This window comes from Apiospora kogelbergensis (genome assembly GCF_038363985.1).
Source record: "Apiospora kogelbergensis strain CBS 113332 chromosome Unknown utg000005l_segment0_segment0, whole genome shotgun sequence".
Taxonomy (NCBI): Eukaryota; Fungi; Ascomycota; class Sordariomycetes; order Amphisphaeriales; family Apiosporaceae; genus Apiospora; species Apiospora kogelbergensis.
The window spans coordinates 1976849-1999859 of NW_027117422.1; the positions used below are offsets into that span (position 1 = coordinate 1976849).

The following is a 23011-nucleotide window of genomic DNA, read 5'->3' on the forward strand; positions in this document are numbered from 1 at the left end:
GGTTGCTGCGTGTATTTCGAAGATAATGTCGATTTGACAGTGATATCTTCGCTCAATATCCTGAGCGAGTCTCACTTAGCGGGACGCAGCAGTTCGCGACGCTCTCGAAAAAGTTTATCGATAAGTACTTTTTTCTGCCACTCGGTTTTGGCTCACGGCATGGGTCTTGGCAGATTGGCGCGAAGCATGGGAAAGCTGGGCGGTGAGACTCCAGCTAAGATACCTGAGAAAAGGTACCCAGCTTCGCCGAATGGTGACCCGGAGAGCGGGAATTCTGGGCTGCCGGTCGCGCCTGCGGTCCAATAGGCCTACTTTGCACACAGGGCGAGGTCCCACCCAGCAAGCGGTTGCAGGGAGCTTTGGGACCGACGCCAAAAATCTTCGAGTGCATCACGAAGCTTCGACACCACCTCGACGACGACAACCCACCCGATCTGCTTCGTGCATCTGCCCCTCGAGCCAGCCAACAAAGCCGCCCACACATCACCATCCACAATGTCAGTTCCTTGCCGATTCGCAGCCCGCAGCTGCGCCCGTTCGCTCGAACCCGGGCCGTTGTGCGCCCGTCAGTTGCGTTCGCACAGAGGAGGCACGAGTCGACAGAGGCCGCCACCAGCACGAGCCCCAAGATCACCACGATTGTCGACCAGATCAGCCAATTGACTCTTCTCGAGACCGCCGACCTTGTCGCTTCCTTGAAGGTAGGCCATTTTACCATTGTCTGCCGCCGAATTCGCCACGTACATGTTTCGAGATGGCCAGAGTGACTTGCTATGAGCGCGTGACAATCTCAAACCCCTGTTGGATTGCTCAATGGCAGCTAGATGTGCCGTTTTGTCGAAAAGAGCGACATCCATGCAATTGCCATCTTTTGAAGCTACATTTCGAGCCATGTTAATCAACAATTCATGACGCTAATTCGAAACACCTCACAGTCCCGCCTCAACATCCCTGACCTGCCTGTGGGTGGCTTCGCCGCTGCCCCCGCCGCCCCCGCTGCGGTGGAAGAGGCCGACGAGCCGGCGCCGGCCGCGCAGGAGAAGACGCTGTTCAGCATTAAGCTGACGGCGTTCGAAGCGGGCTCCAAGCCCAAGGTGATCAAGGAAATCAAGAACCTGCTCGGTCTGTCCCTCGTCGACTCCAAGAAGTTCGTCGAGTCGGTGCCCAAGATGATGAAGGACAGCGTCCCCAAGGACGAGGCCGAGAAGGTCATGGCCACCATGAAGGAGCTGGGCGCCACCGTCGTCATGGAATAAAGAAGATGAAGGAAGGGAAATTAAAAAGGCAACGACCAAAGGCTTTGCTTCGGATCTTCTTCTATACTTCTCTGGAGTTATGTGATGCGGGAAAACCCAGTGCCGTTGAAGGTCGGAATTTACTGGTCGAAGGGGCATGGCATGGTGGGAGGATCGTGGGCACCGAATGGTGTCATGGATATAGATTCCATCTTTACCTGTGTCTTATAGCAAGAGCGGGGAACAGAACATGGCACGATAGAAGAAGAAAGGAAGTGTATACATGTAACCTACCTTGTAACAATACACACAAAGATCACTTATATCGCCCCCTATCAATGTTTAGCAGTTGCCATCCGCACAACTCCATGTAACATTGTCAACTCTCGAGCAGCAACTATTCATTGCCACTGAGAGGACCACTAGAAGAGTGGCGTCTGTCAAGGGCCCATCAAAGACTCATCAACTGCAGAGTAACATCGAAACAGGCGCAAAATGGAACAAAGTTGTTCAATAAAATGTTGCCCTCAGAGGACAATGTCGAATACCCGAATAAGGCTCGAACTATTATTAAGTGATTTACACTTGCGGTTATTGAAATACGTGTTTCAAACCAGTACCGAGCATCCAGACGGATGTAACCGATTCTTCAGCCTGGTTTGTAAAGGGGTATCATGGCAACAACTGCCTCGGATGCTGCAACATAGGACTTCACCAACAACCAAACTGTCTCCATGAGCCCGATGGGTTGAAACAAAGGTATTCCCCCTTGACCATGTACCTATTCCAGGCCATGAAGTTGTACCCTTTCAAATCACCCCTGAGCTTGTGATATTGGAAAGACATTCATGAGTATCCTCATGTCTTATACCATTGAATTTGACAAAATTCCACTGATGTGCTAGTCAAATCCTCTCCCCGATTTCTTTTCCTTGCACTTCTTAAAGATCAAGTTTTCGATCTTTAGTCAGCAATCTGGGCTGAACCAAGCTGCCGAGGCACGGAAATGACGACTGATTGCAAGTTATGGGAAAATTGCATTCGCCTAGGTAGCATCAAATCATCTTTATAAGATGAACAGATCAGCCTTCGTCCATTCTGTCGTGATCACGGTCGTGATTCCGTGTAAAGTCATCCCGAGGATCCTCGCGAGTATGGCTGTGGCCACGCCCATTAGGCGGCGACTCATCATGGTGTCTGGGCCGCAAGTGCACGCATTTCGCGTTTTCCACCTCTTCCGTGTACGCTGCCCTCTCCTCGCGCTCAAATTGGAAGTCGTCGTCGTCATATTCACTCGCGTCATCCATCATCTTGGCACGTTCGTCGACCTGGGAGGCCGGTACTACCCATATGTTCTCGCGACGTCGCTTGTGTCTTTCACGGTCTTCTTCAATGCGCTGCTCGATCTGGCGCTTGTCTAAACGAGTTGTATGACCGGCACCGTTCGTCGTGCGAGCGTCAGCACCCGTAGTAGCAGCTGTGGGGTTTGCGATGGCGCTCCCGTTGGCGGGTAATGCAGCGGATATGACGTTCTCGCCGTTCACAGGCGAAGAGTGGTCAGCTTCAGCTTGCGAAGCATCGCGATCTTTGAGACATTCTTCGAGCTCGATAAGGGTCTGATCCAGGAGGAAGCCCTTGCTGTTAAGGCCTTCTAACACGGTCTTGACCACCTTGACATTGGCAGCGCCGGATCCATCTTCGGGGCAGACAGCATCAACAACTCGAATAATATCTCGTTGCATCATGCGGACATAGGACTCGGCGTGACGCTCTTTGGATGCAATCTCGAGAAAATGCTCGATGAAGTACATGATGTTGGCTCTGGTGTTCATGTTTGTCTGTGGAGTCACACATTCCAGGTCAGCTCGTTTTGTTACCTGCAACCCACAATGCAGCTTGCATATTGCCCCCGATACCATGCGCGACCAGATATCATTGGTGGTGTAGAAAGACCAAGTGATGGGCATGCACGGTATGCAACTCTATGTCACAAACGTACCTTTTCCAGTTGCTCGAGGATGCAGCTATGCAAGTCCTCACTGAGATCCCTATACTTTACAGCATACTGGGCCGCCTTCTGCGCGCTGACCACGGTGGCATTGAGATGCTGCAGCTGGCCGCTGAAGCGCATGCGCACTTCGAACGGGTCAGCCATCATGGGCGCACTGTCCGCACTGCCGTAGAAATCTGGCCCATAAGCTTCCTCGACCGGTAGGACTCGCGGGCGCGATTCCGGTTGTTCGAGATTTGGTTGCTGTTGTTGATTGTGTTGTTGGACGCGTCTTTGATGTCGCTGCTCGGCAGAAGAATTATACGCCGATTGGTAGGTATGGTGGTGAGAATTATTGGGGCCGGTGACGGAAGTGGGATTGCTGGAATTATTGTTGCTCTGAGGCTGGGGTGCCTGGGAGCTAAAGCTGCGAGAGCTTAAGCTTGTGCCCGGGCTTTGGCTTTGTCTATCAACGTCGTCGGCGGAATCTTGAGTCTTGTTCCGACTGTTCCACTGTTCTCTGGTTCTGCGGCGGCTAGCGCCAGAGCGGTTGTTGCGCTTACCAGAAGCCCGCTGCTTGGCCGAAGAAGGCGGAGGCGCGGGGGTGGCATTGAGCCCGCCATTTGTGGCTTGATGCAAATGTGCTGGCCGGCGGGAACGCTAAGCGATTTCGGGACTAATGGGCTTTTAGTTGGTAGATTTGTCCAGCAAATTCGTAACGTTGTGTGGGAATCGAATCCAGGGGTGTGCAGCGTTGCCGGATGTCAAGACGTTGCGATGGTTATGCGCCTATGTCGAGATGCCAATGGAACAAGGTCCAAAAGAAATGTCAGAAGCTTTCAGCGGGAGTTAGATGGAACGAGTAGCTACACAGCTTGACCTGAGAGCGTTCCCGCTTTTCCTGCGTGAGAAGTGACTACCAGGGCATCGTGATCTAAGTCGGCGAAGGCCCCCCCGGAGTAGTTCGGCAACTGCTCCGCTCTCCTCCACCGCTAAACAGTCTGCCCAACTCATGAAGAAAGAGGAGGTGATCTTTCCTGTACTCCTTTACCACTACATAGTCGAATCCATACACTATTCTCGGATTTCAAAGATGCCCTCCAATATGCTGGCGCTTCCCTCTCACGCCAATGAGGGCAGTGAGTTCACTATGGCCGTCCTTGGTTGCGGTATGTGCAGATCTCTAATGCCCAACTATAATACAGGCACCTCTTGTGATGCCCTTCCCTTTCGTGGCCGCTACCTGGCTTTCCTCTCTTTTCTTTCAAGCAAATGAGGATACGGATGGGAAATGTACCCAGGCTGCTCAAACTAAATGCCAATGGCCGAACACCGCTATGCAACGGTGGCCCAGCTCCCCCATGCAGCCATGCTCCTGAATACGTCGCTGAAGACGCCCGAAAGCTAATGTTGAGGTTACACAGGTACCATGGGCATCGCCATCCTCTCGGGCATCCTGAGCTCCCTCTCCGACCTCGAAGCCCCGAAGCCGCTCCAATCACCCATGCAGAACGGCACGGCCGACCCGCTCGACGACCCGCTGCCCACGCGCCTGCCAAGCCGCTTCATCGCATGCGTGCGGCGGACCGAGTCGGCCAAGCGCGTCAAGAAGGCGCTGTGGGCGCACAGCTCCGTGGTCAAGGTGGTCCAGCGCGAGAACGTGGCGGCCGTGTCGCAGGCAGAGGTGGTCCTGCTGGCCTGTAAGCCGTCCATGGTGGCCGAGCTGCTGGGCGAGCCGGGTCTGAGCAAGGCGCTGCACGGCAAGCTGCTCATCACCATCTGCGTGGGCGTCACCACCGAACACATCGAGACGGTCCTGCACGGCGCCGTCCCGCAGCACGACCCCGAGGTCGACGGCCGCTGCCGCGTCGTGCGCGCCATCCCCAACACGGCCGCGCAGATCCGCGAGAGCATGACCGTCGTCGCCCTGCCGGACCCGCCGCTGCCCACCCCCGTCGCCAGCCTGGTGACCTGGATCTTCCGGCGCATCGGCGACGTTGTCTACTGCCGCCCAACACCATGGACGCGAGCACCGCGCTCTGCGGTGCGGGCCCCGCCTTCTTCTCGCTGATGATGGAGGCCGCCATCGATGGCGCTGTGGCCATGGGCGTGCCGCGCCCCGAGGCCACGCGCATGGCCGCTCAGGCGATGCGAGGTACCGCTTCGTTGGTGCAGTCTGGGGAGCACCCTGCTCTCCTGCGCGACAAAATCTCTACACCGGGCGGATGCACTATCGGGGGCTGCTGGTGCTCGAGGAAGGCCGTCTGCGGGGCACCATCTCGCGGGCAGTCCGGGAAGCAACTGTAGTTGCATCACAGATTGGCAAGGGTCGGGAGAATGTCAATGGCACCCGCTTCCCTCAGACCGACAACGGTGGCTTTTAGCGCGCGTACCATTCGCATGGCCTAATGAGACAAGACGAAGCGTAAGCATAGAATGGAGCTGGGTTTGTAGCACAAGGATATATACCACCCCTATGGCGCATGAAAAAAATAAGACGTAAGCAAATGCCAAGACAATGTCTCTGAAGAACATATTCCCATTTCATTGGGGGGTTTGCTTAGGCCAATGGAGTTGAGATCGGTCTTGGATAAAGTCCGGGTGCAACAACTCCTGCTGCATTATATCTTCCATCTATATGGAAGAGGATTTTGTGTGTTCATAATGTTACAAAGAAGCCTAGAAACCATGCGCAATCAAAGGAGGTATCATGAGAGCCAAACCGGCCAAAAACTCCTCTCCGAATAAACCACCCCCCAGAACTTGAAAACAGCCCTGAAGATCAAGTCCTTGAGATCCCGAAAACCAGCGCGGATGGCTACACCACGCCAATCTACTCATCGTCGACTCTTGCCTTCTTGCTCGAAGGGCCCTCTTCTTCGCCATCCGACTTCCGCTTTCCATGAGAGCTACTGGCGCCGTTGGCCTTGTGATCGGCTTCAGGTCTAGGTGCCCCTAGCCTTTCTAATATCCGTGCGTACTCCCACTCCACGTTGTCGAGTGTGTCATTGAGCTTGAGGATTCTCTCGGTGATCTCGAATTCGCCCAGAATCGATGCGTTACGGCGATACAAACGCTGCTTAAGCAGGATTCGCCAAAGCATATAGGCATGCTTGTCAGCCTTTGACGCAGCTGGTCTCTCGATCTCTTCATCATCGGGTAAAGGCTGAACAGAGAGTGGAAGTTTTGACATGAGGTGCATCTCTACCAATCGCCAGAATTGGCGAGGGGCGATCTTGACCTTTAGACGCAGCTCTTCCAGCGCATTAACATTGACAATTCCCTTGGCCGAGGTACTCGCGCCATTGTTCGTGTTGGAGATTTGCGTGCTGTGGTGCAAAATGGCACCTTTGTCGGCCACAGGAATGGCTGTGTGAACGGCCAAATTTGCAAACTCGGGGAAGTTCTTGCGGAGGTACTTCATGTCGCAAAGGTCGCGAAGTAGGTCAAAGGCCTCGTTGGGGTCCTCCACAGTGATCTCTTTTGTTGACTCGTCTTTAGACTGGAGATCAAAGATGGTGTTGTAAAGCATAGCGCCCACACCTCTACCTTGGAAAGGGGGCAGTATGAGGAATTGAGAAATTCTGGCGCGGTGAGACATCTCAGTGTATGGGAAATCGCCAGAGGGAAGCTCCCAGCTCTCGTTTGTCTTGGGCTCGAGTAGAGCCGGGGCCTTGCCTGGGCTAGCGGGGGTGTTAGGGTCTGAAAATGCCAGAAGTGGTAGACTGTCGAGTAGCCCTGGAAGACATATCGCTTGTTCGTAGCTGACGGCTTCTTGTAGAGGAAGAAGACAGACCATCGGGCCAGGGAATAATCAGGTTCGTCTTTGCCATCTGCATCTTCGCCGATATACGATCCACCTTCGATGTAGAACAATACAAGAAGCTGAATACGCTTCACCAGCTGCTTCACGGCCGGATCAGCCAGGCTTCCCTTCCAGACCTCATAGGTTTCTCCATCTCGCTCTATGGTATTGACAACCTCGCCAGGCGGTGTCCAGTCGTTGGGTGTCTGCTTCACGGCCAGCTCGAAGTCGAGCTTCTTCTGGAAAGCCACTGGATGATGTCAGTAAAACCCAAACACAATTAGCCAGCAATTATACACACCTCCAGGCAGAAACTCCTTCATCAACTCCACGACGTCGACAGCCTCGGCGTCTCCCACGGTCTTAAACTTCTTGATGCACGACACATCAAGATGCGGTCGCATGTCGGTTGCGTTGTATGTGAGGTTAACCTTGAGGCCCTTGTATCCGAAGATCTGCTCATTGTCGAAGACGGCGTAAGTGTGTCTGGGATTGAACGAGTCGAGTTTCTGCAGGCCAGAATCGGTGGGGGTTACCAATGAGATGCTAAAGGCCTCATTGGCATCGGAAGTCCCTGCGACAAGATGTTAGCAACTTGCAAATGCACAGGATATATGAATCACCTACACTCCTCTTCCATGTTGGATAAGTCGCGATCGGCTGAATCTGTGCTGTGGAATTGTGATGAATGCGCCCAGGCGATGGGTGTTTACTCTTCGGCGTTGTGGTGCAGGGTGATATGCTGTTGGTGGTGAGATGCGATGCGATGCCTCGAAGGCTGACAATTAATCAATTAAACTAAAGGTTGCCTTACGTCGCGAAGCTGGACCTGGACGGACGCGATCGAGGCGCGTAAAACGGAAAGTACTTACTTGCTGCACTCTGCTAGGATCCGCGCCGTCCCAATTATTAGTGGGATCAATGGGCAATAGGGACCTAGGACTTTGGCGACTGGACTCTGGACTGCCTAACTGCAGCACGGTTCAGGTACTTGCGCTAGAATCTGAAACGCCGAAACCCCTGCCTGACTCTTCCCACAGTTCTGCCACAGGGAGTTACGGTACCTGAACAATGGCGGCCAGACGCAAGCCCGACGGCAAAATCGGAAGACGTGACGTACCCATCTGCAAGGAATCGAGACCGGCAGTGTAGCGTTGCCTGCAGGGGCCCCTGCCGCTTTCTTGCTTTCTTGAAGTAACGGTCTCAAACAAGAAAGAGGAGGCTGAAAGCTGTCAAAACCTTGAAGGTTGGTGGTTTTTATTTGTTGGTGGTGCCCGTCGTCGTTATCGTCGTCGCACGTACAACGAGCAGAACGCAGCACAGCACGCAGTCACAGCTAGCTGTCTAGTTCGTCTCCTTTCCTATTCTGCCGCCCTCGACCGGGTTTTCTTTTAGTCACAGTTCCAATGCATCGGTAGCAACCTGCACAGATTGTCAAGAAAACCAACCGTCGGCTGTTCTGTCTACCTCTCGAACCTCACCATGGCTGGCGTCTTTGTTCTCCTCGCCCAAACGGTAAGCAATTGGACATGGCACCCCTAGTTCATTCGTCGCGATGCTAACGATCTATACCATAGGTGGTGATGGCTTTGGCGTATGTACACTTCAAACGACCAAGAGACACGTTGCGAGACATAGCATACTGACTCGACCCTACCAGCTCCTTCCTGGCCGGCGCCCTGCCTCTCTCCATGACGCTATCGCAAGCGCAATTACGATTAATATCGAGCATCGGTGTCGGACTGCTGGTGGGAACGTCACTTATAGTTATTATTCCAGAGGGAGTCGAGGCGATATCAGATGCTTCACTGGCTGGGCACAACCGTCTAAAGGCCCGAGCAGACGATCCGCCGACCGCGGTACCCGGCAACCACACACCAGAGCCGGTTCCGACTTTCTATGTCGGCCTTTCTCTGATCATGGGCTTTGTGCTCATGTTCTTGATCGACCGGCTACCACGACACGCCTCCGAGAACTTCCAACAACCCCCTGCGCCGAGACACATCAGCCTCAGTAATTTGGCAGGCACAACGCGAGCCGTAGACGAGGAAGAGACCGAGGGCTTCTTGGGCTCCCTTGCACCTTCGCCGAAACAATCGAGGAGCCTTGCCACCACCATTGGGCTTGTCATCCACGCTGCCGCCGACGGAATTGCCATGGGCGCCTCAGCCACCGCGCCGGACATGCAACTAGGATTCATTATCTTCATCGCCATCATGGTGCACAAGGCCCCTGCCGCTTTTGGGTTAACTTCAGTCCTTCTGAAGCAAGGGTTGTCGAAGCGGGTGGCTAGAGGCCATCTGATCGTGTTCAGCTTGGCATCCCCTTTTGGCGCATGGTCGACCTTCATCCTCGTAAAGCTGCTGGGTGGTGGTAGTATCGGTCCGGACGGAGAAAACCACGTCAGCCAATGGTGGACCGGAATGCTGCTGCTCTTTTCAGGCGGCACTTTCCTGTAAGTTAATTCCTGACTTGTCGTAAGAACATCACTAATTAAATACAGCTACGTTGCCATGCATGCCATGCAGGAAGGCGACGGCGCAGGCCATGAGCCCAGCTCTGGGCCTAACGGCTACGCTGATAGCCATACGACCCAGCGGAAGCAAAGTAAACCTCAGATGCGAGATACGCTCGCTACTGTTGTTGGCATGCTGATCCCCATGTTGACGCAATTTGGCCATCACCACTAAATCGGTGGTTTGATATGATGTGACATAATCGCGTCGCACTTTATAAATATACCGTCCCTGGCACCGATGTACGGCCGACACAGGTTTAACAAATAGACGGAAGCGCCCCTCCTAGTACGGATAGGGACTCAATCACACAGCTTGAAATGCTGGATTTAGAAGGACAGGATGTACAATTCGAATCAGCGAATCGAGTCGATAGCGACGGGATGTAGAGTTGATTATACCCCCAATGGAATTACTGATTCTTTTGCAGCCTGGTTCTCATTTTGGTTCAGATGCCCATTATCTGACAGGCCTTATCAGGGGCCCCGTTCTTGAAAGGCGTCTTACGTTTATGACTATGTTCACTACTCGGATGAATTCTACACATTTCAATATTGTTCAAGGGCGTTCATGATGCACCGGCTTTCTGAACACAAGATGGCTTGATTTAACCGGCGGGGGTAGGCAATGCGTAAATGCAACCAATCATATACAGCTTCAGCCGCAGAGGTTGAGGCGTGCTTGGTCAACTGAACATTTACCTCGCTTACAGCGCGATGCTACCCTAGCCAAGAAACATGCTATTGGATGGGCCCAACTATCAGCTGTATCGAGAGTCCAGTCTGTTGTTCACATTGTTTATATACCCGTATCGGGTTCCTTATTTTCTTCTCTGTGCAACATTCGAACAAGTGAAAAGGAGAAAAGGAGGAAGATTTGGCTTGCATCTTGGAAACAGACTGAAGGAATAATGCTGCTCTCCGTGCTGCTCTGGGCCGCCTCGGTACTGGACTGGAAGAGTCAAGGTGTACATGCCCGGCCGGCTACTACTACTGCGGCGAGAAGAGACGATGCCAAAATCGACTGGGGCTCTGTCCGGTGCCCAGTAGAGAACTCACTAGAGACGCTGCCGACGCCCACCTACCCAAGTGAGAAAGGCATGTTTCTTGTGTGCACGGAGCTGATCATCAACGCGACGCCCCAAGAAATCTACCACGCCCTCTTCGACTTCCGGGCGTACCCGACGTGGAGCAGCTTCGTGCGCGATATCGCCTTGCCGCCCGAGGTGGTGCGGACGCCCGAAGACGTCCGTGTCGGGCTGGTGACGCGGTTCACGACGACGGGGATCGTGCCGCTGCTCAACACGACGAGCGTCGAGATTGTCACCGTCATGAAGGGCGCCTTTGGCGATGACGATGTTGGTGAAAAGAACACTAGTACGAGCCCGCCGTACCTGATGGCGACGTGGCGCTACGACGACGAACTCCACGGCACGGCGTCACGCTCGGAACACCCAAGCATCCTCGTGGATCGCGGCGACGGTACGACGTTGTATACGTCGTACGAGACTTACTTTACCGGGCCCGGCACGCTGCTTTTGCTGCCCTTCAAACAGACGCTGCAGAAACAGTACACACAGCAAGGGCTTGATCTGAAGGCGTATGTTGAGAAGGCGAAATAGGAGACGGGCGATTCCTGTGGGGTTTCAAGTCCATTACGGGTTATAGTAAGGACAGATCCCTCTTATACTCACCACGATGGACTTGCATTTTGTCTTCAACGATATTCATTTTGGCAATGCAGCACCCGATCGATAGCTACTTAACATGGCGGTGGCACGTTTTGAATATCGACGAAATGTGGTTAAGCAGCACCTCAAGAGAACTTGGTCCGTCGTGTATTGAAACTCCCTTAGTGGTATTTCCCAGAAGGAAACATAATTATTGGATGTATATAACATATACTTACGGGTCCAATAAGAGTATAGTAATATCTGGAATAATTGGACAAGGGAAACAAATAAGGTCCAAATTAGTATCACACTTACCGTTATAAAGCGTCTGACCTTTCGATCCGTAAACTTTAGCGATAGTTGGACTCCCATAATGCAGTCATCAACCACGGCCCCAAAGAACTGTGTAAATATAGAGCATGGTGAAAACTTAAAGCAACTTGTCACATACATATTTTCGATTTAATGTTCATTGTAACGGGGCCTGTGTGGAATAAGGCATCAATGAACCGTGGGCTTCCCAAAGTCACACTTTCGGAAAAGAGCCTTTTTAACCCGATCATCTTTCGGAGAGCCAACCCCCTTTCACCCTTGCACATATAACAGTAAAATTTCTCTACGTTGATATACTGTCGAATCTCAAACCAAACACTCAGCATCTATTGTTTCATTTTACCCGATACTAAATCATTACTATTTCCCTGGAGATTTGCGCACACGAAACTCCTCATACATCCCCCCAACGCCACATTAAGAACATGAATCTTTTCCTCCAAGTTCGCTATTTATTAGGCGACGTGATGGTCGAAGAAGGCGCTCCTCGACAAACCAGGTCACGCCATCTTCTGCGTCAGTGTCACGTGCTGTTCGATCTTCGTCTTCCTTGGGTGCGTGATGGTGGATTGCTTCGACCGATTCACCATCCGCGCCTTCCTAGCCAGCTTCGTAGCATACCTGGTCTACGCCGACAGGCTCTCAGTTCTGTGGGGGCGATGCAACGAGCCCCTCGGCTCCTGGTACCTATTGCCGATAGAGATGATGCTAGTCGTCAGTTTTGTGACGGGGTTGGCGGTGATTGCCTACTGTATGGGAGACGAGGAAGATATCCAGCGCTATGTCAAAGAGACTCTCCCGGCACTTGAGAGGGACCTTGTTGAGATGGTTAACTGGGCCCATGCTCTCTCGAGAGATTCGAACCAAAGGGACGCCTGGTTGGACGCGAAGATAGACTGGCTACGCACACCAAAGACCTGTTGTATCGAGTGGAATCGATCGGTATTCCATATTGCCTGCTGGGCGGACTCGGCGATTGGCGTTCCGGTGCCCAGGATACAGATGGGGACGGGGATAGGGAAGCCCCTGACACAAATGAGGGACGAGGAAACACCCAGGAGCGAAGAGGAAGTAAGCACCCGGGAGATCCAGGAGGGCACAGACCGTGAGGACATTAAGCATACGAGGACTTGAAGAGACTGCGGAATCACCAGAAGTGAGGTATCTGGGGCATGGAAGAGCGCTGGGAACGATGGACGCCGTTGGCTAGAGAAACAAAGAAGACAACAAGCCTAATAATTGGCTCCCGCTGTAATGTGAAATTGCCATACCGTACATGATTTCACATGCACATTGACTTGATTTAGCCGGGTACGGCAATCTGATTGGGTAGCTTCTCAAGGCCTGATCGATGACTCCTTTGTAGCCAAGGATTGGCTACAGAAGCTGGCTGCCACTCCAACTCGAACATGTCGGGTGGCTGATAAAAAGTAAACACTTCCTCGGCATTCAGCTGAGCAGAGCTCAAAAGCTGCCTCGTACATAGTCATTCATCATCACCCATTTACCACCCCATGATCGTCGTCAACTCCTCGAGCATTCAAGATAACTAACCTGGCTCTACGACATTCATCAGTTCATCGTGACAATGAGATGTATCGATACAGAAACCAAACAGCTTGTGCAGAGGACGGCATGCGCTGACTTCGAGCCCTACGCCATTCTATCGCACACGTGGGACGACGCAGAGATCACATTTCAAGATTTCCAGAGGGCAGGGCTTACTGGGTGCCGCGAGAAGCCCGGGTACGCCAAGCTGAAGGGCGCCATCGAACTGGCGCGCGACAAATTCCGTTACCTGTGGGTGGACACGTGCTGCATCGATAAGACGTCGAGCTCGGAGCTGTCCGAGGCCATCAACTCCATGTTCGAGTGGTACCGGCGCGCCGAGGTCTGCTATGTGTACGCCAGCGACTATTCGCTTTCCCACGACTACGTCAATCGAGGGAGCTTTGTGTTCGCCCAGAGCCGCTGGTTCCGTCGGAGCTGGACGCTGCAGGAGCTGATTGCCCCGAACGACGTCGTATTCTACTCGCGCGAGTGGAATCGCATCGGCACCAAGAAGGACATGTGCCAGACCATCGTCGACATCACCGGGATATCGCCCGGTGTCCTGATGGACCCCGACGGGTACAAGGCCGCCAGCACGGCGCAGAGGATGTCCTGGGCGGCGAACAGGGAGGCCACGCGGGGCGAAGACAGTGCCTACTCGCTCTTCGGTATCTTCGAGATCAACATGGCACCGCTTTACGGAGAAGGCAGGGAGCGCGCCTTCCGACGGCTGCAGGAGGAGATAATTCGCACCAGTACGGACGACTCCATCTTGGCCTGGCTGCCACCCGAAGAGGTCCACGAGCAGTGCGTACCGAGCGCACTGGCCCCATCGCCGAAATGCTTCATGCGAACCGGGGCGGTTGTCCATTTCGTTTCGCAATGGGCGTTGGAGACGGACCACTTCTCCATGACGCCGCGCGGTCTGCAGATCGAGGCCCCCGTCATCAAAGAGGACGGGGGCACCATGGTTGTCGTGCTGTCCAGCCGTTATGTAGGCGACTTCCGGGGACCCCTCGGGATTCAAGTCGAGCCCCTGTACCCCGGGCAAGGAGGAGGGCGGCTGGAGATGTGCCAACGCAAAACGAAGGCGCCCCAGCTGGTGCCCGTGAAGTCGTCGGCTGAGCTGGCGAGCCTGGAGCGACGCAAGTTGTGTATCCTCGAGAGCTCTGCCATCCTCGAAGGGCGAGGACGCGGCTTGAAAACCAAGTCGGGCCTGCCGCGCATGTGGATCCGGTCGGTGGGCGAACCGCTTCGAGTTGTCGAAGTCGGACCGCACCAGGTATACAACTGGGACCGCAGCGTCTTTGAGGCCTCGGCGCGGCCGTCTACACAGATGCGGTACCGGGTGCTGGTACTGGACGACAAACAGCACCCCAGCGTGCGGCATGTGGTCGTCGCCTTTTTTCGGGTCCTCCGGGGGGTGTGCAGGCGAACCTCATCACGTACCCGACGGCGGCAACCCGGCCGGTGGCTGAGGTGGTCGAAAGGGCAATGGGGGCCAAATGCACGGAGCTCCGGGATGCCGACGTCTCCAGGGTGGTGCGCACGTCTCAAGGGGAATCTCTGATCAAGGTCAACATGCAGCATGAAATGATGTTGGGGAGGAGATATTCATCATCGACATCGAACGGTGGGGGCGATGAAGGCGAGTGCCTAGTTTAGCGTCTTTTCGCCGACACCTCCAGCACCTGGACACTAGACGGTCCCGCAGCCCGCCATATTCGGCCCGGCTCAGAGCAACTGGACGAGAAGCGAGAAAAGGACGAAAAGGCCATTTCCCGGGACCCAGCTGCAGCCAAGGAAAAACGTCTAGAATGCCTAGAATACCCACTGGAACAATCCACCACGACAGATCTCCCGTCCCCGTTTTCCGAGAGGCCCAGGGGGGCATCGTAATCCCGACCAGATGGGCCGACATGGAGCCACCATGCTGACCTGGACTCTGCCTACTCTGCCACTCTGCCTGGACTCGCTCTCTGCTCGCTCTCGCTGCCTCGGCCTTTGCGTCGCCCACGCCAATCCAACGCCATGAGGCTCTGCGGGCTCTGCGCACCTCTAAATCCGTCCCACGCCCGTGGAGACGGTGTGGACTCCAGCGCCCCCGTGAGGACCACAAGTGAAAGTGGCCGTCGGCAGAGTCCACGGAAGCCATGGGGGAACTATTGCCTGCGTCTGGGCGTCTGCCGTATATATTGACCGCCGCCGTTGCTCCTGCCGGCGCCATGCCTCGCCTTTCCTCTTCCGGTACAGCATCTTCTGCCATCGATCGCAGGAACAAGGAGGAGTTCACGATAGACGGAATAGATCTCCTTTCGTTGGACCATCTGCTTTGGCTTTTGAGATACTTACAACCAGGTTGCCTGTTTCGGACACACATGTGTCTCTCTTGGCTGTGTGTGACATAGTTATCGTGGTCTTTCTCTGCCGTAGGATTCCTGTTCTAGATCTATCACGGGAGCCAAGTGAACTCTATCGACCGGTTAGCTTCCGACGAGCCGGCTCGGTCTGTCCCCTGCGGCCATGAGCAAACTCACCCCAACCCTGTCCCGGGTTCTCAAACCCTATCACACTCATGAACTGCACTACGAGGAGTCCTTACCCGCCCTCGACGACCAGGGCTACCTCACCTTCGCCCCGGGCGATGTCGAGAGTCCCAGGAACTGGTCCAATGCCAGGCGCTGGTGGATTAGCTTCGCCAGCGTCGTTGCCGTCATCAACGCGACCTTTGCGTCCTCGGCACCCTCCGGCATCCTTCAGGTGTGTACACTCCCCTCGGAAGCCCAAAACGACTGGACTGGACTGACTGACCGACCGATGCGCCCAGGGTATATCTACCGAGTTCGGTGTGACGAGGCAAATCGCCGGACTGACCATCACACTCTTTCTCCTGGGTTATTGTGCGGGCCCCATGGTCTTCGCACCTCTGAGTGAAGTAAGTCCATGCATCTCATCTATCCGGGGACAGAAAGGACCCCACGGCTAACCCGTCTCTTCCCAGTTCTACGGTCGCCGCTGGCTGCTGTACTCGTGCATGATCCTCTACGTCGTCTTCAACTTCCTGTGCGCCTTCACCCAGACCTTCGCCGGCCTGCTCGTGGGCCGCTTCCTGACGGGCACCTTCGCCAGCTCGACCCTGTCCAACGCGCCCGCCATCATGGCCGACATCTGGGACAACAAGGACCGCGGCAAGGCCATGGCCTTCTTCACCATCATGCTGCAGATCGGCCCGGCCCTCGCGCCCGTCGTCTCGGGCTTCCTGCAGCTGACCATCGGCTGGCGCTGGTGCTTCCACGTGCTCACCGCCTTCGGCGCCTTCTCGCTGCTCTTCGTCTTCACCGTCCCCGAGACCTACGAGCCCGTGCTGCTGCGGCGCAAGGCGGCCCGCGTCCGCGCCGCTCGGATCCCCGGGTTCGAGGACGTCCTGGCCCCTGCCGAGGCCGACGGCGGCGCGTCGTCGCTCATGTCCATCCTCGGCACGGCGCTACTGCGCCCCTGGCGCATCCTGTTCGACCCCATCTCTTTCTGCGTCGCCGTCTACATCACCTTTCTCTACACCCTCATCTACATGCTCTTCAGCATTTACCCCATCATCTACCAGCAGCACCGTCACTGGAATGTGGGCATTGGCCAGCTGCCCGTCCTCGCCACGGGTATAGGCGGCATGATCGGCGGCGCCATCATCTTTTACTATGAGCAAACGACATCAGGGAACGACCTGGGCAGACCGAGAAGACCCGAGGATCGGTTACCGATCGCCATGATCCCGGCCGTGTTGTTTCCCGGGTTTTTGTTCTGGTTTGCCTGGTCCGGTAATTTTAAGTAAGCACTCCTCTTCTTCTGTCATTCTTTTCAATGGGCTGTGCGGCTCCGAACCATTTTAGTATATCGTAACTAACCCCCTATTCTAACAGCTATGTCCACTGGATCGTACCTCCCCTGGCCGGCACTTGCGTCTCCCTCGTCATCGTCATCATCTTCAACTCCTTCACCAACTACCTGGTCGACACCTACAAGTGGTACGCGGCGAGCGCCATTGCCATCAACACCGTGTGCCGCTCGGCCAGCGCGGCATCGGCGCCCCTCTGGACTGGCTACATGTTCGACGCCCTTGGCGTTGGCGTTGGTGGGTCCGTCCTAGGCGCCGTCGCCGCAGGGCTCGCCATCATGCCCTTCGTCTTCTACAAGTACGGCGAGCGCATCCGCGCGCGGTCCAAGTTCGCCCCTACCGTGGTCCCCAAGCCCGAGGACGAGGAGTCCAAGGTCGGAGGACAGGGCCAGGGGGAGAGTAGAGATCCCACTGGCCGCGTGGTGGGAGGGTCGAGCTCCGAGGGCGAGGATACGTTGGTGAATGTGCCACCAAGTACACCGCCGAATGAACGTGAGAAGTGACGTGACAGATATATAAGTCTATAGATTGATACCCAAATAATATTTAACCTTAATAAATGGAATTTGTCCCTCTAATGTAAACCAGAGACCAACTCAGCCTAGATTTTCCGCCCAACTATTTGCCAAGTCGTGCCTTACCACCATTATATAATACAATGAATGAGAAGGACGATGGGCGAGAAGGCATGCGCCGCCACGCCAATGACGAAGAGCAACGCGTAGTCCCCGACCCGCCACTTCGAGAACTCCCCACCATCATTCGCCGTCGTGCTGCTCTTGCGCTTGTGGATCCAGCGGCGCTCCATGACATAGGCCACCAGCACGGTCGTGAAGCAGGCGAGGGGGTAGCCCGGAAACAAGACCCAGAATTCGCCGAGCACCGTGAAGAGGGTCTCGGACACGGAGAACTGCGGCTCGAACCCCATCCCCATATTGAAGGTGGCAGCGAAGAAGGCGATGGCCACGACCAGGAGGAGACCGCTCCCACAGACTATGGGCACGCCCACCCACGACGTGGGATATGCTGCTGCGGATGATTCGTTGTCGCCGGCGTCGTTGCTGTCCTGCGGACCAGAAGGAAATTCGGCTGGCGACAAGCATGAAATACCCTGCAGAGGAGTATCCTGTTCATTCGATGGAGGGGGCGCGGAAGAAGCGCCGCCCAACAGATAAGAGTTGGTTGCTACAATGAAAGGCACGACCAAAAGTATCATGGGCAACTGGTGGGAGAAACGCCATAAACTCTGCCCATTCGGTATCTGACCCTCGGATTTCAGACCCGAACCATGTAGCCTAGCTGCGCCCCATAACTGAAGCACTAAAAGGAGAAATATCTATATGGATATGTTATGTCAGCGTTTTGTAATAAGGGGGTAACAGAAAGAGGAGGAGGGGGGGGGTTTCTGACCTCTGCGACCCTTGACGTGAGCAAATCCAAATTGAAAGCAAGAAAAAAGATAATCGTATCCGAGAGGATGCCGCCGAGAGACCTCTGTTTCGACCACACACCAGCAGTCAACGACTCGATATCGTGAAGGTCCTCAAGGCGGACGCCCCTTTCGGGACCAAGCCACCGAATTATGGTGTTGGTAGCGGCGTCATCGCCGCGGCTTCTGATACTACTTGTCCTTTCCTCCTTTGGCGAACTGAAAATCGCCTTCCCCAGGACCAGGAATGTCACCGACAAGAGGGCCACGACCGAGAAGACCGCCAGCTGAAATCCGTGGGTATGGCTCAGGGCCCTCATGAGGCCACGGCCTTCGTCGCGGAACCGCGCCAGCTCGCCCGGGAAGTCGGATAGGAAACGCCGGGGGTCGGTCGCCGGTAGAGCAGCACTGGGTTCTCCCCGGCCGTACTCCCAGTTGAAGAAGATGGTGGGCACGAACCCTAAAAGCATCCAGCATAGCATGATGGTGAGTATAAAGGCGCGGCAGAGCTTAGGCAACTCCTCACGGAAACGTTTTCCTCGGGGGTTGTTGATGTTGTTGGAAGAATCAGAGGACAGTATCGATATGCTGCACAGGCAGGCGATTACCGGAAACCAGGCCAAGTGCATGACAAACTGCCACTGCGCCGCCGATACTATCGAGTTGGCCGCTCCGTATAGTGCGTTCAACAGCGTAAAGCCGAGGATGACCTGGACGTCGGCGAGATTCACGAGGCACTGTGATGGAGAGATCGGGTGACGGAGTCAATGACAAAGTTGATCAACTAGGAATTAAGAATGCGATTGATTTGCAGAATTGTAACTCACCAGACGAAGCCACTCTTCCAAAGACGATGCGATTCCCAAGCTATGCGACTCCGATTTCCTTTCCGGAGGTCCTAGTATCGATGTCCTGAGCTCGTGGAAGCACCGGCGCGGCCATGTCAATATGATAGAATCTGCACCATTTCTTCTCGGTTTGTACGCGATGAGATAGTGGGCAGTCAATAAGGTCAAGGCTAGATAACCTGCAGCAGCGAAGGCGGTGGCGAGCTGGGCACCAAGTGCGTTAGTTCGTATTGCAGGCAAGCATAGGAAGAGAGAGTACACGATCAAGGTCGCCGCATCAACCTCATCGACCGTATCACTTACAACATCGCTACTGTACCCATGACGAAACTCGGGCATTTCTGAGATACAAGGGGGTTAGAGAAAACAAAAATTGAGAAGTATAAAGGACTCGTCTTACCATCGGCTAGCCATGGCATCAACCTACCTTCAACATATATACTGAAGGACCCGACCATGGCAGGAGATGACCGGCCGCCCAAGCCACTTAAAAGCTATTTAAAAACCACAAGAATCCAAAATTAGGCTTTAGGCGTTGTCGCCAAGAAACAAGATGCAGCTGCTTACTGTCTCCTGCAACTTCCGTCTATTTTAGAGCGGGCTCCATCGACGACGATCGCCCCCAAAAAGGCACCGAGAGAGAGAGATAGTGTGTGTGTGTGTGTGTGTGTGTGTTCGTTTTGAGTCGCGGGTTCTTGTGCTCGAGTGAATCGGGAAATAAGGCATTAATGACGATTCCAAAGAGAACCCAATAAATTCAACGCATTATAGTATACAGGTTAAAGCTACCCGTTCACATCTTGCGGAACTCGATTACGTGCCTCATGCCTCCCTGGACCTTGACACCAGTGAGCCCTCCCTCAGCTCGGCGCGCCACATCACCGTCGGGGACCACTTGTCCGTCCAGTAGAACCTCCGTCGGCCGTCCTCCGTTCGCATTACCGTTTCCCTCACCCGGCACGCCCGGCATCGTGACTGTCCCGGTCGTGCCTGCGGGCACATCCACCACGACATGAACACTGTCCTCCCCGGCATCGAATGACCAGCTGACGCTCATCGCACCCTGCGCCGTCGGTACCTGCCCTTTGGCCCAGGTCAAGTCGCCCACGACCGGCTGTACGTTCCAGGTGAGGAATCCGGGTGACACCGGCGTGACGCCCAGCACATAGTTCATGCACAAGGGAACGATACCCGTGCTCCACCCGTGCGCCATACTCGTGAAGGCGTCTTCATACGGTTTCCCGCCCGGGCCAATGCCTTCCCAGAACGTAATGCCCGGGTCTTGCAACGCCATCCAGCCGTACATGCGGCGCATTTGGTCAAACGCCGAGTCGATCTTCCCTGCGCGGAACCGCGCCGCTATCTCGAAGTATGATATGAACGGGTAGACACGCTCCGAAAATTCGGAACCGATACCGTCGCCGCCCGTATCGTAGAACGAGTTTCCATAGCGCTGATGGAGTGCCTTTTCGAGGTAGTCCAGGATGTCGCTGGCGGAAGTCGAGGTATTGGATGGCGATGGCGCAATACCTGCGAGAATTGCAAGACTGTTTCCATCCTGGGCGTGGGCTGTACAGCCACTACCGATGCAATTTCGGTCGAAGAAAGCCTTGACGGAACCATCCCAGAGTTCACCGACAAATGACATTGAGACTGTGGCAGCACGAACACGCCAACGGGACGCATCGTCGGGCTTATTCAGGATGGATGCTAGTTCGGCGGCTCGATGTAATGCCAACACATAAAGCGCATTGTAATATGCTGCAACGCCCGGTCGGGGGATGAAAGCATAGTCGCCGTACCCGTCGGGCCGACGAAGTAGTGAGGTAGGCTTGTCGGTGTGTGCCGGATAATACGTATCTAAGACATTCAATAACGTCGAGTAATAGGATTGAATATACGATATATTCCCCGTGTAGAATACGTAGTCCCAGCTGCATGAAACCCACCACAAGGGATAGTCGAACAGCGCCAAAGTGTAATTATTGCTGCTCGCATCAGAAAACAAGTCTCGCAGAGATGGGAAGAGAGTGACGCTCACATGCTGGCAGGCGGAATCCATCCATCGTCCCGCTGGTGCTGCGCCAAATCTTCCAGGACATTTCGAGCACCTTCTTGGATGTCGTGTGTTAAATAGCTAGTAAGCGCTGCTACGGCCAGGTCGCCCATGTATGGATCGCGGTCTCGTTTGGGGCCATCGTGGATGACCATCTTCCCGAGAATAGAGTCGCTCGTAGCACCTCGAGGCTCTGTATCGTTGGCGCGGAAGACATCGGTGCACATCTCAGTCGTGTACGCTGCATTGTACCACCACTGTGTCAGATTGGCGTCAGAGCACTCGAACCAACCGGTGAACGTATCCGGGGTCCCCAGGTATCCGGACCATTCCAGGCTGACAGACGATATTGCAACATGGCCAAATGAGCTGGTGTGAGGCGCATCCGCAGGCAGCGCATCCAACAAGATCTTCATGTATCGGAAACCATGCAGACCATCCGAACACACTTGTCCGTCGTGCTCACAGCCCCATTGGTTGAGCCAGTCGTATCGCTTGGGCCTCACGGCAATCTAGGGAGTCAGGTTTAGCGAATGGTGGGATGTACCAAGGGGCTCGGCGACCCTTACTTGATCTGACCCGCTAGGTACAATCTTAAGAGCCTGGTATAGAGGTTGTTAGTCACCGGCTCGGGAGAACCACAAGACTGGGTGGGAGACATACACCCTGCGCATTGTCCGATCTTGTGAAGTCACTCTTGCCCGCGAGGAACTCCTTCGTCTCCGAGAAGATGAGTCTGAGTCCCGGATAGCCCTTGGCGAAGCTCTCGGAGCCGGCGAAGCTGATTTTCAGCAGGCCTACCACGTTCTGGCCAAAGTCGAGAACGATAGTGGGACTATCGGACTCGTTGCTCGAGCGTGTCAAATGCGCGACGCTCTTCCCGTCTATCAAGCCCGCGGCACCCGTTACGTTGCCGGCAGTGTAATTAGTCAAGACCGCCTTGGGGACGACCAGACGGCTCGGCGGCGCACGCACATACTTGTGCCAGCTTGGACCATCGTCGGCGTTGACAATGGCGGCTGACGCAGGGTGGCAGGAGATCCAGGCATTGCACAGAGTCCATACCACTAGGAAATGCAACCACATCAGCATGTCGAAAACAGACCGGGAAACCGACAGGAGGTACAGGGGCTCACGAACCAGAGCAAATGAGGGCAGCGACTAAGAAGAGTGGCCGCTTCGCTCTAAATAGCCAGACAGTCGATGTGACGGGCCAGGGATATTGTGCCGTGCGAGGTGCATGTGCACCTGGCTGCAGTGCAACCTTCCTTCCTCCCGCATCTTTATTTGCTATGATGCTGGGGGGTGTCATGATATCCAAACCCATGACCATAGACGCCTTCCCTATGCAGAAGAGGCAGGAGGGATGTGGCCGAACTAGAACTACTGCGGGGTGCGGGTGAGGGCGAGGGCAAGCGCGAGGGCGAGGGCGAGGGCGGGGCATGTCTTCTGCCCATCATGCGTGCTTGCGTCGTATTGTCGCTGACCATCGTCCCGTGTTGTCTGGGGTCGACATGACTTGGCCGGAGACTCTGCCCAGGAAGATTAAGTTTGTCTCGGGACATTCTATTACTCAACGATCAACAAGCGAGCCGCCTTTCGGAAAGGGAGCGGATGTCACGTGCTTGTTACACCCTTATTTCCTCCGGTTGGATGCCATGTCACCAGGCGAGCTGATCGGGTTAGG

The 23011-nt window shown here is 54.8% G+C and overlaps 11 protein-coding genes across 11 annotated transcripts; 7 read left to right on the forward strand and 4 right to left on the reverse strand.

The window, feature by feature from the left end:
* Window positions 1-186: 186 nt before the first annotated feature.
* PG998_007234 (mitochondrial 54S ribosomal bL12m domain-containing protein) lies at window positions 187-1256 on the forward strand (the record flags this gene model as incomplete). The annotated part of the gene is made up of 3 exons (XM_066874050.1): window positions 187-202; window positions 307-701; window positions 936-1256. The coding sequence occupies 3 exons, from the start codon at window positions 187-189 to the stop codon at window positions 1254-1256; spliced, it is 732 nt and encodes a 243-aa protein (XP_066729995.1).
* A 1061-nt stretch (window positions 1257-2317) lies between these two features.
* Window positions 2318-3390, reverse strand: PG998_007235 (uncharacterized protein; the record flags this gene model as incomplete). The annotated part of the gene is made up of 2 exons (XM_066874051.1): window positions 2318-3073; window positions 3235-3390. The coding sequence occupies 2 exons, from the start codon at window positions 3388-3390 to the stop codon at window positions 2318-2320; spliced, it is 912 nt and encodes a 303-aa protein (XP_066729996.1).
* A 928-nt stretch (window positions 3391-4318) lies between these two features.
* On the forward strand, window positions 4319-5532 carry PG998_007236 (pyrroline-5-carboxylate reductase; the record flags this gene model as incomplete). Its single annotated transcript, XM_066874052.1, has 3 exons — window positions 4319-4394; window positions 4650-5269; window positions 5305-5532. The coding sequence occupies 3 exons, from the start codon at window positions 4319-4321 to the stop codon at window positions 5530-5532; spliced, it is 924 nt and encodes a 307-aa protein (XP_066729997.1).
* A 526-nt stretch (window positions 5533-6058) lies between these two features.
* On the reverse strand, window positions 6059-7670 carry PG998_007237 (acyl-CoA N-acyltransferase; the record flags this gene model as incomplete). Its single annotated transcript, XM_066874053.1, has 4 exons — window positions 6059-6908; window positions 6995-7280; window positions 7332-7604; window positions 7658-7670. The coding sequence occupies 4 exons, from the start codon at window positions 7668-7670 to the stop codon at window positions 6059-6061; spliced, it is 1422 nt and encodes a 473-aa protein (XP_066729998.1).
* An 842-nt stretch (window positions 7671-8512) lies between these two features.
* Window positions 8513-9720, forward strand: PG998_007238 (Zinc/iron permease; the record flags this gene model as incomplete). The annotated part of the gene is made up of 4 exons (XM_066874054.1): window positions 8513-8545; window positions 8608-8624; window positions 8691-9485; window positions 9534-9720. The coding sequence occupies 4 exons, from the start codon at window positions 8513-8515 to the stop codon at window positions 9718-9720; spliced, it is 1032 nt and encodes a 343-aa protein (XP_066729999.1).
* A 736-nt stretch (window positions 9721-10456) lies between these two features.
* On the forward strand, window positions 10457-11167 carry PG998_007239 (uncharacterized protein; the record flags this gene model as incomplete). Its single annotated transcript, XM_066874055.1, has 1 exon — window positions 10457-11167. The coding sequence occupies one exon, from the start codon at window positions 10457-10459 to the stop codon at window positions 11165-11167; it is 711 nt and encodes a 236-aa protein (XP_066730000.1).
* A 945-nt stretch (window positions 11168-12112) lies between these two features.
* On the forward strand, window positions 12113-12685 carry PG998_007240 (uncharacterized protein; the record flags this gene model as incomplete). Its single annotated transcript, XM_066874056.1, has 1 exon — window positions 12113-12685. One exon carries the CDS (start codon window positions 12113-12115, stop codon window positions 12683-12685), a length of 573 nt encoding a protein of 190 aa, XP_066730001.1.
* A 1327-nt stretch (window positions 12686-14012) lies between these two features.
* On the forward strand, window positions 14013-15001 carry PG998_007241 (uncharacterized protein; the record flags this gene model as incomplete). The annotated part of the gene is made up of 2 exons (XM_066874057.1): window positions 14013-14443; window positions 14791-15001. 2 exons carry the CDS (start codon window positions 14013-14015, stop codon window positions 14999-15001), a joined length of 642 nt encoding a protein of 213 aa, XP_066730002.1.
* Window positions 15002-15625: 624 nt separating this feature from the next.
* Window positions 15626-17494, forward strand: PG998_007242 (uncharacterized protein; the record flags this gene model as incomplete). Its single annotated transcript, XM_066874058.1, has 4 exons — window positions 15626-15862; window positions 15930-16037; window positions 16104-16924; window positions 17017-17494. The coding sequence occupies 4 exons, from the start codon at window positions 15626-15628 to the stop codon at window positions 17492-17494; spliced, it is 1644 nt and encodes a 547-aa protein (XP_066730003.1).
* A 143-nt stretch (window positions 17495-17637) lies between these two features.
* On the reverse strand, window positions 17638-19607 carry PG998_007243 (uncharacterized protein; the record flags this gene model as incomplete). Its single annotated transcript, XM_066874059.1, has 3 exons — window positions 17638-18303; window positions 18402-19157; window positions 19248-19607. The coding sequence occupies 3 exons, from the start codon at window positions 19605-19607 to the stop codon at window positions 17638-17640; spliced, it is 1782 nt and encodes a 593-aa protein (XP_066730004.1).
* A 454-nt stretch (window positions 19608-20061) lies between these two features.
* Window positions 20062-22416, reverse strand: PG998_007244 (Six-hairpin glycosidase; the record flags this gene model as incomplete). Its single annotated transcript, XM_066874060.1, has 4 exons — window positions 20062-21256; window positions 21310-21836; window positions 21894-21926; window positions 21988-22416. 4 exons carry the CDS (start codon window positions 22414-22416, stop codon window positions 20062-20064), a joined length of 2184 nt encoding a protein of 727 aa, XP_066730005.1.
* Window positions 22417-23011: the final 595 nt, after the last annotated feature.